The 14,807-nt window shown below is 42.0% G+C and overlaps 1 protein-coding gene across 1 annotated transcript in view; it reads left to right on the top strand.

The window, feature by feature from the left end:
* The window catches only part of pard6gb (par-6 family cell polarity regulator gamma b), a 45,392-nt gene extending 30,650 nt beyond the window's left edge, over positions 1–14,742 (top strand). Inside the window, exon 3 of the mRNA XM_053637252.1 lies at positions 11,674–14,742. Coding sequence (XP_053493227.1) covers positions 11,674–12,662 — 989 coding nt within the window. The 3' untranslated portion in view covers positions 12,663–14,742. The remainder of the gene's footprint in view (positions 1–11,673) is intronic.
* The last annotated feature ends 65 nt before the right edge of the window (positions 14,743–14,807 follow it).

The following is a 14,807-nucleotide window of genomic DNA, read 5'->3' as shown; positions in this document are numbered from 1 at the left end:
AGTTTGTAAGATGGTTGTGTTTTCTGTTTCCCACATACAAGGGCTGGAGATTACTGAGATTTTATATTCTGGGTGGTTTTTTTGCTTTGTTTTTTAAATGAAGCTTAAATGCACTGTATTTTCATGCATGGTGTGTGTGTGTGTGTGTGTGTGTGTGTGTGTGTGGTACGTGACCGAAACCAAAGAGGATTTCTTTCAGCCTGGCACCTCGGATCCTCGAGTCATGTGGCCATGATACACGCATTCCAAGAATTTGCTTGAACTCCTGGAATGTCTCCTTGCCTTTGACCTGGGCTTTGAGCGGACTCTCATTAGGTCATAGGTTCACTATGGGTGCCCATGTGCATGACTGATTTAGTGGAATTTGGCTCACATGGATGATTGTGTGGTGAAAAAAAAACAGCGCTATGATGTTGATTACATGTTCTGATCGCTGTTAGCATCTCATTGAACTAACCATGAGGGGGGAAATGAATCAGAAATCATTGTTTTCAGTAGTGACCGATGGCGAGCGAGTTCCTTTAATCCGCCGCAGCCTGGTGATGCGTGGCAGACCGAATTAATTTTACTATAACCTCCCTGTCCTTCTTATCTCAGTCTTACTGTGGGATTTGCTCAACCAACGGGACTGTTGCGTTTTGCAGTGCATCATGGGATTTCTACAGGCTGACGCTTGCCCTGGCACCATTAAGATATAGATCAGAGACCTTTAAAACAACGAGATGTGATTGAGCTTGACAAATGAGTCTATTCTGACCTAAAAGCGTGAACCTTGAATCCTATTGGCTAGCGCGATGATGCTAAGCTGGCAGCTACGGGGATTTGTACGTGGAGTTGACCCGAGTCCGAGCCCTTTGTGTTGACAAAGCTGCAGAGAAATGTGCTAGATTGAAAGTTTCTGTCGTCACCATTCACGCTCAGCCAATAAGCCTTCGACGGAATATACAAAACACTGATCCTTCTTTGTTATTGTTGTTCAGACGGCTCGACTGGTTAGGGATGACAGCAGTTTCAGGTTTGACACACAGGTATGTCTGCAATGATCCTGCACCAAAACGCATCACAAAACCTCCTTGTGCCAAAGACTCCATAATGACTCGCTTTGAAATTGACGTGAATCAAACGTTGTGAATTGATTCGTTTGATTCATCGCGTCATGTTCATGGTTGCATAGCTTGATTTTGCTGTGTTTTATTTATTATTGTTTTTCCTCTCGCTCAAAATCTGCGACGCAACTTGCAGAATTGTTTGTGCGTTTTTGTAGAAAACTTCTTGAATTGGTGAAATTGCAGTTATGTTTGTTGATTAAATGCGACCTTTTAGCTGTACTCGTGTTCGACACGTGAATCGTAGAGGGCTTTGGCCGAATGCGTGTCGTGATGACGTCACGTGATGAGTCTTGACCCAAATCTGCGGTAATTCTGAAAAATTTCAAGTTCCTCCGAATATTGCGGAGTTTTGATTTTTACTTCATTTCTGCAATCGCGAAATCGCACGAAATCCTGACGGGACGGGCTAATACACCATTTACACTCAGTTTGCTAATAACATATACCTTATAAACAGGGATTCATACGTTTATGAGAATGATCTGAGCTCCGGTACTATAATTTTAGTCTTTATTGGTCACATATATATTATAGTACAGTGAAATTATTTTCCTCGCATACCCCAGCATGCCAGGAAGTTGGGGTCACAGCGCCCCCTGGAGCAGAAAGGGTTAAGGGCCTTGCTCAAGGGCCCAACAGTGGCAGGGCTTGAACCCCCGACCTTCCGATCAGTAACCCAGAGTCTTAACCGCTGAACCACCACTGCCCCCTTATCCTGATTATAATTATGATGCCAAGTCTGACAAATAAGATAGTCTTCAGTGGTTTTTTTTTATAACACAGAGATCTTTCCAACAAAAACCTGTTTTTACTACATTCTTTGTAACAGGCTTTCTACAAGTCAAGCATAATGTAGAAAGAGTCGTTTAAAAGAATGATTCCCTTGTGAATCGATTCACTCCACTATTTGCACAGGTTTGTTTACTGGCTTGACTGCAACTGGAGTCGTTTAAAAGTCGTTTAAAAGTCGTTTAAAAGAGTCGTTTAAAAGAGTCGTTTAAAAGAATGATTCCCTTGTGAATCGATTCACTCAGCACTATTTGGACAGGTTTGTTTACTGGCTTGACTGCAACTGGCTGAACGTAACATACCGACAGCGCATTTAGCCCAGATGGCAGTGAGACTGAGACGGAGACAGAATCTCTCCACAAGCATGTGGGCCTCCTGCCAGTCTCGAACTGCTCCAGAGTTCACCAGTTCAGCCCAGAGACATTGAAGCAAATTGGAGACTCGGGTGTTGATAGAGTGAGTGAGAGTACTTGATTGGGCTGCTTTTTAAATTGAAAAAGCATAAGATCTGTAATAATGCAGAGAAAAGTTGCCAGCCAATCAGATACTTGTTGCCTTGGTGATGGAGGCGATCAGTGTCATAGAAACGGTGATGTACAATAAGTGACGTAATTGATCAATATGTCATTGTCAAATAGCCTGCAGCTAAGTGCTGAGTCATTGTGTGTGTGTGTGTGTGTGTGTGTGTGTGTGTGTGTGTGTGTGTGTGTGTGTCATTATGGCAAACAGTAGCAGTAGAGCGAAGCACAAGTGGAGAACCTGACACATTTGTGTCAGCACACAACTCAGGAAGCAAAGAAGGGTGTGTGTGTGTGTGTGTGTGTGTGTGTGTGTGTGTGTGTGTGTGCAGGTGTGTAGAGCCAGTCTGGACTTGCCCAAGCCCACAAGATGATAACTTAAATTCCACCGGTTTGGAGTTGGTCGTCCTGAGTAAGAAGATAGGTCACGAGTGCCCCGTGTGGTTTTCACGAAATGTGTCTCTACATGATTTTGACTTTCATGCTGTACAGCAATAATAAAATCACCCTCTGCCACAAGCAAAAGAAAAATTAGGGCTGCTTAAATCATTCAGCTCATTTAGGAATACAATTAGGAACAGTTCTCATAATCCTTTTAAATCATCTATCAAATCATATGAATAAAACGGCTCCTTTGGTCACTTTAGTGGTATCTTTAAAATGCTAAATAAAACTCATTTGAGTTTAGTAAGGAATAAAAAAACTTGGGGGAGTGTTGTTATAGAAAAATAATCAATGATAGGGTGGTGTTGCAAAGTGGAGTTACTGTTACCAACTCGAAGTTGATTATTTTCCGATAACAGCATGTCCCAACGTGTCACCCCCCCCCCCCCCCCCAATTATACCACACCAATCTGTCAGTAATGACATTTTTATTTATTAAAGGATGGCAAGGTATACCTTTTATCCATTTATAGTTGCACTTAATGCTTTGAACGGTCTGCATAATAAGCTAGTGTAAGTTAGTCATCACGTAATATCGGCTATAAGACAATCCCGACACTTTCTAAAAAAAAAAATGCAGCTCGTCATGTGACCAAGATACGGTTTACTTCAGACTTACAAAGTGCTAAAACTGGAGACTCCTTCCATTAAACGTTAGATAAACGTCTCCTCGCAGAAAATGACAGAGTGTATAATAACAGTAACTACGGTAAATAACAACACTAGACAGAGTAAATAACAATAGACAGAGTAAATAAACAATTACACACTTAAAAAATAAATAAATGAATAAATAAAACATGTATTTTTTTAAATTATTATTCTTGGATTATGTAGTGCATCCTCCATACGAGAGACTGTGTAAGTTGTTACTGTAGAACTGACGACGTATTCGAAAGAAGCATTTCAGAATTCAACATACTTTCTACCGAAGCATCGAACTAAAATAAATAAATAAATAAATAAATAAATAACTAAAAGCTTTTTTCAAAGGACGTTTTAATGCATCGTCAACTTCCCAAGGAAGCTCAGATTTTATGATTCATCGAGGGAAGCTTAACTTGCCATGCAAACTGTAATTTCTCATTATTTACATACAAGAACGTAGTTTCCTTTTTCCTCAAACCGCATCGTAATCCAGGCCTCCGAGTGCAAACGGAGAGGGGAAAAATGCAACCAGTGCAGTTCTTGTTGCGGTTTTAAAAGCATGGCTTCCAGTGAGGTATTTCTTCGCCTCTCTTTGTGCATTGTGTTGTCGTAGTGGAGGAGGAAACTGAGCACTTTTGTCGGTGTGACTCTGTAATTATCAGGCCAAACGTGCCATATCCTGTTGCCACAGCCTTTTTTTTGGTGGGGGGGGGGGGGGGGTTTAGTAAGAGTTGACTCTAGCAACGTTTGAAGTGGCACGAGCAGTGAGGAGGAGGAGATTTTATCAGAAGAACTTTTATCTGCTTTTTCCAGAAACACATTTGGGGATGGATTGAGAGCTTCATTAGCGCCTTAAACCCCTGAAAGTCTGTCCTGTTTGTTATCACGCGTGACGTGCCGAGATTAGACGGCAGGTCTGGATTAACTCAGTGAGCAGCTCGTGGGAGAGTTTGGGGAATTTTGAGGGTCATGTTCTGGGTAAAATGAGGTCAGGACTCCGTTTTCACCCTGTTACACATACTGGCCATGCTCTTCAATATATCCATTTATAATTATTATAATACGGAAATATTAGTCAGTAAGGTCCGATATCATCAATCACTACAGTTGACAGTTGCAGGAAGATTGACTGTTATTGTACTCGGCTTACTTCTGTCACTAGAATGTAATAAAAGGAAATAATACTGCTTTAACCCCTTCATGCGTCATGTCCACACTTATGGACAGTCAGTTTAAGGCTCTTTTATTTTTTTTATTTTTTTTTTTTTATGTTTTAGGAAAATATAAGGTGTAAATCCCCTCCAAATTACTTGAGAGCATTACTGTAAATTAATGTAAAGCTCTGCAGCTCTCTAGACTATTTGTCGTTCTCAATCATTTGAGTGTTTTTTGAGAAGATGATTTAAATGAATAAATAAATGCATACGTTTTTAATTCATGGACAATCCATGTACAATTTAATATATAAGTAATGTTTAGACAGAAACAATTCTTACGTCATAAAAACAGAAAATATCAAAGAATCTGGACATGCATATATATATATATAAAAAAAAATGTATGGACGAAAGGTTTAAAAAGTTTATATATTACTTAGTGCGTTATATTATTATATATTAATTATCAACTGTCTATTAACAGTGAGATTAACAGTATTTATCACTACAAGCTTATATAATTACATAATATGCTTTATACACTTAAACGCTTTTAACGTATTATGTTCCTGATGTACGTGTGACTGATGCAGGTTAATAACTATGGTAATTATGATGAGTAAGTACGACAGTAACTCATTTGGAAACTTTCTCACATACAGGATATACTGCATGCAAAAAACCTTTATGTTGTTCGTGTTAAACATCATATTCCAGAAAAATCTGACATGACCTTTGGTTTAATATCTCCTGTTTCCTAGAGTGTTAAGTTAAAAAGTATCATAACGTTATTGGGATGCACCAAGTATCAGTATTGGGGCCGATTTTGATTGGAAAGTCTTGATCCATATTTGCATCATTCTTTTTTATATATTTATTTATTTATTTATTTATTTATTTATTTATTTATATATAAAGGATTTGGCAAGAGAGCGAGAGGTGTCCATCATAAGGTTGTGACAGCTTCTCCATAGTAATTATGGTAGTACTTATTTGCAGCAAGTGTGAGACTGAAGCAGTTACAGGAAAGTACACTACTGTTCCCACTACCGTAATTAAACATATTAGTAAGTGTTGTTTTGTCTTGCTTGACAGACATCTTTTTTTTTTAGGCCTGCCCCCACTGCCCCTGTCCGTTTGGAGAAATGTGCAAAGCAGTGTCTCTATCGCTCTCTCTCTCTCAGACACACACACACATACACACACACACACCCAGCCATGACCTGTGGAGAAAACGTCCTGTGTAGAGAAGAAAGGAGATTGAAAGGGAGGCTAATCTACCGGCACATTCTCCACCTCCTCTGTATGTAGACCTTTAAGTTTTCCCAGATGTGAGACAGGGTAAGGCTGGTAATACAGGTTAAGGAGGAAAACTGTGTGTGTGTGTGTGTGTGTGTGTGTCAGGGAGCTGTATGCTGACTGTGCACTAACTTTTATTAGTCGAGGAGGGGCTCGGTGTTCTCCCCAAACCTCAAGATTCATTAAGTACACGTTCAGAGCAATTCGTTTTAGATGGACACAGTTACGAGTTCAGGCTCTTTTCATTAGACTGATTTCTCTGTTTATTTTTGAACAGGATTAAGGAGCTCTTTGGAAGTCTGTCAGCAACATGTCTGTTTAGTTTTCAGTCTCCCACGATGGGCTTGAAAAATCTGAGGCCATTATTAACCGCTTTTACTTCATCAAGTGAGGTCTGGTGAGATCCCCAGTGGTGTGTCAACCATAGATTATTTTATTTGGTTGAAGTGGTGGAAATCACAACCCGGGAGCTGATTTGACTGGTCCCGTGAATTTAATGAGCTTACTGTACACCTCAACCACCAAAGAAAACAACCAAAACAAGTAGGCCTATAAATAATGTCAACTCGATGAAAGCTAGGTACGTTTCATGACCAATCGAATGGTAATCGTGTTGAGTTCAGAAATTAAAACGGCTCAATGGCTCCAATAAATCACCAAAATATTATTGTACGCCTTTTAAATAATGAGCAGTTAAAGGGGTCTCTAGCTCCAAAAAGCTTAGATAAATAACGTATTCTTGATGGATATACGTGACAAAGCATCAATAGAATAACATTATGTAACTGTTAAATGATAAAATACGAATGATTCAGAAATCCTTGGTAGCGGACTCGGACTCATGGAAACGTTTAAGATTCAGCCCGTTTCCTCCGTTCATTTATCAGACCCAGCTGGTGTTCGTCCATATCTTGGAGATCTTCAGTCTGGAGGAAGTAAGAAGACCTCGTTTGATGACGCTGGATCCTGAAGTTATGCTACAGCAGCGCTTGCTCACCTTGCTTGCGAAGTCGAAAAGAGTTTCAGATTCGATTTGGCTGACTTCAGCTGCACTACAGGCTGAACCATAACGCTTATCAAATATTTCTCAGCAGTGAAGATAAAGATGACCGCGATATGAGTAGATACATAGCGAAGGTTTTACTTCAACTCTTATCCTTTGACAAACTGTTATATGGTATAAGAGGAATAAAACAGGACATGCTGTTATTGGAAAATAACCTATTTTTGTTTTTCACTGGGCCGCATCACACCACCCTGATGTTGAATATTTTCCTGTGACCTCATTGTACAGAGTGCCCCAAAAGTCTCCATACGTAGGGGACTAAGTGTTTTCCCAGCACCTCGTTGGTTGTGCCTTCGTCAGTGGCTGTCCGTGGACGTCCATTTCTCGGTTGGTTTGAAACACATCCAGTCTTCCAGTGTCGTGTGTGATGTTCTCGCCATGTTTCCTGTTAAAGTCCATCGATCCAGCCATGAGAACGATTTCGATACGTTCTTTTTTTTTTTTGTCAAAGGCGTTCTTAAAGGCTATCTGGGGGGGGGAGTATATATAATAAACTTAAGTATGAAGACATTTTGCCAAAAAAAAATTAATTCATTAATTTCCCCTATGTGTGGAGACTTTTGGGACACCGTGTATAATATGTTTATATAACAAAATGCATCCTGAACGGTTATGGGGTGCTTTTCATTGTGTTTAACTTGCACCCTAAATAACTTTTTTTTTAATATTTTTTTTATGAGAATGAGAAATGTGGTGCTTCCTTGGAGTTGTTGTTTTTGGGCTCCCCCGTTCCATTGCTCATTGGAACGATCCGTTTCCATGGAATCACACAATGCCATTTAAACACCAACCACCATTGAATTTGATTCACATTCTGATGACTCACTATGTTTTTTTCTGCAGTTTTACTGACACTGTGTCATCATCATCAGCCAGTGAGAGTGTTTAAAAATAAAATAAAAGCTGTAATCAATGGGTTTATTTATTTATTTTCCCCCAAACGTGGTCTAAGCAGATCCTGGCTGATTGCCTCTCATTGCTGATACCTCTGTGATGCTACGTTTATTTCATGCAGTACCCCCAAGAGGACAGTTTACCCAGAGTGAGACTGAAATACTGGCAGATTTTGGTCTGGGTTAATTGATTTTCTCTGGGTGTTTTTGAATTAAATCGGGACTTTGATTATGCCCTGGAGTAGATGCAAAGTAAACTGCACCGGGAGCCCTAATGACTGGCTGTTAAGGCCTTTAGATCCCTGCTTTTATTAGCCTGGGTCAAAATTGTGCACGACTTGAAAGGGGGGCCATTTCACTGTGGAAGTTAATGAGAGGTGGGAAATCTGAGACAAAAGACTGCCTGCTCTCCCACCGTCCCGTTCCCACAGCGTGATCCCATTATCACGCATCGACAGAGCGACTGCGACAACAATGGCCGACTGACTATTCTTGCGAAAGCTGACAAATCAGCCATGAATGGTAAACTTGAAGCGTAGATCTTAGTGCAACTTCCATTCCATTGCAGTGCAGCTCTGAATGTTTAAGCTTTGCGTCATGTTGGAATGTATCCCCCCCCCCCCCTCCTCCTACCACCCCTTGAGTAACCTCTGACCCCTGCCCCTCCACCAGGCTGAGTCAGGTGACAGCAGTGGGTGCCTGGCATGGTGTGAAGAGCTTCGTATCTTCACTGAAGCTTTAAAAAACTCTCATTGTGTGCACGCTAGCGGTGGTGTACGGTGCTCAGTGAAGCCCCCGTGATTGATGTCGTCTGCCTCGTCTCTCTCTCTCCTTGTTTTTTTTTTTTTTTTTAACCTCGTTCTTGTTTGTACTGGAATGTTTGGTGGGTTTTCCGGCAAGTTTATACTTTCTTGATTGGAGAATCACTTGCAAGACAATAAGCCTCTAATTATTTTCTTACCCTTTTAGCTTGCTCATGATTGTGAGCCTTATTTAACCAAACTTTTTTTTTTTTTTTTTTTTTTTTTGAGGTTTGGCCCTATTGTGCGGGAAATCTTAAATGGATGTGCATTTTCCTTCCTATTTTAGCCAGACTTTGTGTTCTGTCTAGCAGGCTCTCTGCCATGGCCATCACTGTGTCTGGAAACGTTAGAGTAGTGTGTGTTTTCCCATCATGCCTCAGTATCTCAAATGGTCTGCCCATACTGAGCCTCACATTAAAATACCTCGCCTGCTGGAGGCAAATAAACTCCACCTGGATTTTTTTTTTTTTTGCTTTAGCAAAAGTGTTGTGTTACATTCTTGTTTGAAATAAGACTGTTTGGTCCACTTGGTAGTTTAAGTGCTTATTATGTTTCTATTTTGCTAGTAATATCCTTTAAGTGATTACTTAAAAAGTAAAGTGATTGCAGTCCAAGCATGAGGGTTAAAGGGTTGGTCTTTATCCACCGCGTTGGTAATGTGTTTCGTTTTACTGATGGAAAACAACAAAAACTGTGTACTCAAAAACGCAGGTGTTGGGGTGCTTCCACTCCTGGTGTGTTTTGTTTTACATCATTGGCTGGAACACTTTTTTTTTTTTTTCTTTTCTTTTTCGCAATGAATTATTTTCGATTCAGGATGTTGATGTCCACATTCCACCTGCCTTGTGGCTGCATGCCATTGGTTTACATGTACTGCATTATGTGTGTGGAGGGTTGAGGGGAAACAAATGTCAAGTGTGTGTGGAACTTCACCAATAAAAGTCAATTATATGTAACTACAGAGCGTGAATTTAAAACTGTGGCTGTTGCAGAAGATCTTCTTTTGGAGTCCGATCCGACCACGATCAGAAATGCGTAACCGGAAATCCTTCCCTCTGAAAAGACTAGTCCTAAAAGCATACAGATTTCTTGCTTTATTTAGAAATACTCATGTTGAAAATATGCACTGATGAAAGCACGAGTTTTCTTTAAATGTTTATCACACATATGCGCTACCAGATGGGGTGGACGGAGGGTTCTTCAAGGGTCCTCTAGTGGTGTCTTCATTTGTCCTGGGATTTTAACCCCCAGAACATCTGGTCACAACCTGAACCCAAATGTCTTGATGTCTAGCTCCAAGCTGAATAGCCAGGATAAGAATCTGAGCAGGGGGTATCTTTATTCTCCATTACTCGACCTGCTTTCACTTATTCCAAACCACGTCACGAACCTTTAGCAGACCTCAAGACATGAGGTGCACTTATTTTTGAGATAAGAGCAAGTAAGGGTGGATATCTGGCGAGCGCTGTTTGTTCCTAATGAGGGCCAGAGAGAGAGAGAGAGAGCGAGAGAGAGAGAGAGAGAGAGAGAGAGAGAGAGAGAGAGAGAGTCGAGCTCTCCAATGTGTTTCCTATCAGTAGGCTTGCACTCACGGCTGAAATTCCAGCACATAATAAAAGTATGTCTGTACTCAGTCAGATTGGTCCTGCTGCCTAACAATAACCACAAAGTGCCGCTTTGATACAACTCTGAGGCTTCCTCTGAGTATTGTTAAATCCATCAGAGCGTGTTTGAACAGGCGGTGTCTGTTATTTAAACTCCAGCGGCTGTAACCGGGATGGTGTTTGTAGTGGTGGTATGCACCTTGAATAGCTGTGGCTGTCTGAATATGCCATTGATTGCGCTGGATCACGTGCTCTGTGAGAATCCTCATTAAACCGCCGTGTGGTCTTCTAGAGGGAAACGCCGTCGTTAGCAGAGGCACAAACGGCAACCGAAAGCAGGTCGTGTGCGAGAGCCATAAACTACTCGTTCCCGGTCCGCCCATCACGTTCTGTGCTGAAAGATGATGGCTGGTTAGATATCTTACTCGTTAGGGTCGTCAGAGTTAGGCATGGTGTACACTCTGGTTACTTACTGTGTACTCCATTTTGTTTTTGCATCAGGCCACGACTCCACCGAAACAATCTTACAACCCCCTTCCCTCTGGACTCGCCCCGAATCATACTACAGTAACCTCAGTTTCTCAGCACAGGAGATGCGATTGTACTGAAAAGCCGTTTTCCTGGGAAATCCTTACAGACTGCAACATATCGCTAGTTTTGGGTTTATTCCCCCCCCCCCCCCTCACAGCTACTCTCTCTTTTACCTTCCAACAACAATGTGATAAACAGGGACCAATTTACATCTAGATCCAGATTTCTGTAAAGCTGCTTCGTGACCGTGTCCATTGTTAGACTATATACTATATATCGTTCGACTTGTATACGGGCTGTATGAATAAAACTGAATTGAATGGAAATACTGACAAGTGTGAGGGATCGCACAGAAAGAGTCGTTCCTAAAAAATATCTTTTTAAGAGCGAGCGTTTTTAACGGTGTATTTCATGTAGTTTTTGTTATGTACGTACAAACAGATGTGCAAAGATTTCATCGTGTAGTTTTCCTCGTGTACCAGCTTATTAATGGTCGATTAATATCGCCATACTGTGACATTTCTAGACTAGGTATTTCACATCGTTACCCTTAAAGGAAATAATATTGGGGTCGAACTAAAAATAGATACTATATAGAGTGTTCGAGCTTGAGACACTTTAAACTACGAGTTGAATATATCGTCTTGTTGTGTGTATTTGATTCTTTTTGCATTAACTAGTGTGTTTATGGTAGATGAGCTTCTCCTGTAGTCACTGTAAGGTGTAGGTATTAGCCTGCTGTTTATATAAAACTGAAAAATCAGGTGGAAACAATGCTAACATTATTTTTTTGAATTGAATTTCTTTTGCAGAGGAAATTGACTACAGCACCTTCGGGTCCAACACACTCACCCGAAAGAAAAAGGCCGTGGTCGCCCTGCGCAACGATCTGAACAGGAAGCGGCCGCACATCCGCATCGGTCTTCCTCAGGATTTCCGTCCTGTGTCGTCCATCATCGACGTGGACATCGTGCCCGAGTCGCACCGGCGCGTGAGGCTGTACCGTGACGGCTCGCACAAACCGCTCGGGTTCTACATCCGAGACGGCACCAGCGTACGCGTCACGGCACACGGCCTCGAGAAGGTTCCAGGTATCTTTATCTCACGCCTGGTCCCTGGAGGCCTTGCTGAAGGAACAGGTCTGCTCGCCGTCAACGATGAGGTTCTTGAGGTGAACGGAATTGAGGTGACGGGCAAGACTCTGGACCAGGTCACCGACATGATGATCGCCAACAGCCACAACTTGATAGTTACGGTGAAGCCGGCTAATCAGCGCAACAACGTCGTGCGCGCCAGCCGCGCGTCGGGAAGTTCGGGTCAGTCTTCGGATAGCAGCAGCAGCTCGGGCGTCACCAGCATGCCGTCTCTTCCCTCTTCCGTTCCCGCCGTGAGCGCCAGCTACGGCCACGACGAACTGGACAGCGACGAGGAGTCGGACATTGTCATCGAGAACAGCATCGGTCGCCAGACTCGCCATTCGAACGCCTCGCTGGCATCGCTCACGTCTCGATCCACTCAGTTGACCTCCGCCTCGCCTCCCAAACCCCAAAGCAGACCGCTCTCCGTCGTGTCCACGGCTTCCTTCCATTCTAACGCCAGCCTCAACGGAACAGGCCATAACAGCCTGAGCTACAGGCTTCACAGAGACCTGAACCTCCATCACACAGCGCCCTACAACGGCGCCAGGGAAAGCAACGGCAGCCTTCACAAAATCCTCAGCAGCCTGAGAACGGACCCTCGGCACAGCCTGGCGCTGCCCAGCGGCGGAGTGGAGGAGGACGGCATGGTCATCACTCTATAACACACACACACACACACGCTTGGAGAGAGGCGCGTCGTTATATCGCCCTCTTAACGTAATCCCACCCAGAGACTTTCCAGCCTGGTTCCACAGACTTGACATGGGACTTCACTGCTTTCTTAAAGCCTTTTGTAAAATGTAATTTAACATCTTGAATTTTTACTTGTTCTTAAATGACGTGTCTTATCTTATCTGTCGGGGAATGCATAGGGAATAGTGTGGTACATGTCGTCGTCCCTCCCCCTCTTTTAGTCGTTTTCCCAGAGCCACTGATTACATACTAATTTAACATGAATGTCATTTATATCAAGATTTGTGTACAGAAATCACTTTTTTTTTCCCCCTATATGAACAGCTGTAAGGTTTAGGCCTTTCTATGGCTTCTTCCATATACAGTGCAGTATATCAAACCTTTTCCACTACCACAAGCAGTCCACTGGAATTCTGGGAGAAACAAACAACACTAACGTATTAACACAAGCATTTTCATGACTTTACCAAAATGTTAAATGTCTCTGTTCTGTGGTTTTATATCTCTCATTCCAGCAGTATTGTAGTTTAAGTAGGAGAATACACTGTAATTTCATCAATCACTGTAATTTCATGGATCAAGGTGTTCTATTTCTGTATTTTGAAGCATTCTCGATAATTGTGTCTTAGGAATGTGGTGATGATTTAATCTTTTGCTTGGACACGTGTACTCACGTGTTTGGATTCCATATCCCCCCCCACCCCCACCCCCACCCCCCTCCTCTAATTGTACTATGAATAAGCACGTGTGTGTAATGCAGTGACCAAAAAAAAAGTGTTATTTTAACCTCTTTATTTTCTACCTTCTGGGAATCCAAACCCTCTGTATACAGCAATGCAACACATTTTTAGACTTTCATGATGTTTTCTGACAAACAAGCACACGTTTTTTTTTTTGTTTTTTTTGTCGGGCTCCTGAAGCGAGCACACACGGCCGTGTACGGTCTCTGTTCTCCGGAGATGCTTCAGCTCTCGGCTTGTTTAGCTTCCACGTGCAGGCGCTAAATGCCCTCAAAGGAAAAATCCCCCCCCCCTTGAAAGACTTGCGTATTAATCTTTATAATTAGCATGCGATGTTCAGTGGTGTCCCAGATGAAATGAGCTTAGTTTGAACTTCTTTCATCGACCTGTTGTTCTGTTTTCACTTACTACACCCTACATTACCCACAGTGCCAGTGGGATTAAGCCCTCTCTTCATCTCTACCTAAAAACAGTGATGCGGCGGCGCTTTAGTCCTTTAGTCTCTCACATCCTCGTTTGTTGACTCTGCTTCAACACATCAGCCTAAACTTTCATGCTAATACCAGCGTCAACTTCATCGTAGCTGCATTGCATTCTGGGAGTCCCGAGCTTGCACCGACTTCTCCACTACTTCTATGTTGTTGTTTTTTTTTCGTTAACGTGACCTCAGCGTGACACACAACTGCTAAAAAATACACAGCACCAACCAGCAAACCAGCACCAGAATCGCTAATTTCATATTTGCTTCTCCTGGTGGAGTCTTTTAACGTGCACTTAATCACGACTGGATCTGGGAACAATCATTATATATAGAGCATGAATCCTATCAGTGTTTGTTTATTATTATTTTTTTTTTTACCCCTTTAGATAACCAATGGTGTGTCTGGGTGTCATCTGTCTGACCTGTTTCACTCAATTATTAATCTTTTTGAAGGTGTGTGCACTGCGGGATGACTACATTTTAATGTTTTGTTAGCGTAGTCAGCTTTTATCCACAGACCCTTCATGATCCTGTGTGCCTTAGACCCAAACGTGGGACTCTGGATAACTCGTAATTCCTGCATCCACTATAATCCGGCCGCTGAATGTTCCGTAGTTTATTTCAGATCGCACACGTATCCGTGTCACCCTCTGCTGGTCGCTACTGGAGTTCATCAACATACCAGGAACCACCTCAAATCGGAGTAAATGTATATTTATTCTGCAGAATTTCTGAAATTTAACCAGTGTGTGTTTTCGTTTGTTTTTGTTATTTTTATCCTCTGTACAACAATTTTAAGTTTGAATAAAAATCGAGATTTTATGATGATACGAAGCGATGAATTATTTGCGGTCCAAATCCCAGATACACAGTCGTTTCTCCCACTTGTGTTT

This window comes from Ictalurus furcatus, chromosome 12, assembly GCF_023375685.1.
Source record: "Ictalurus furcatus strain D&B chromosome 12, Billie_1.0, whole genome shotgun sequence".
NCBI lineage: Eukaryota > Metazoa > Chordata > Actinopteri > Siluriformes > Ictaluridae > Ictalurus > Ictalurus furcatus.
The sequence above is the reverse complement of the archived record's forward strand: the minus strand, read 5'-3'. Positions and strand labels throughout refer to the sequence as shown.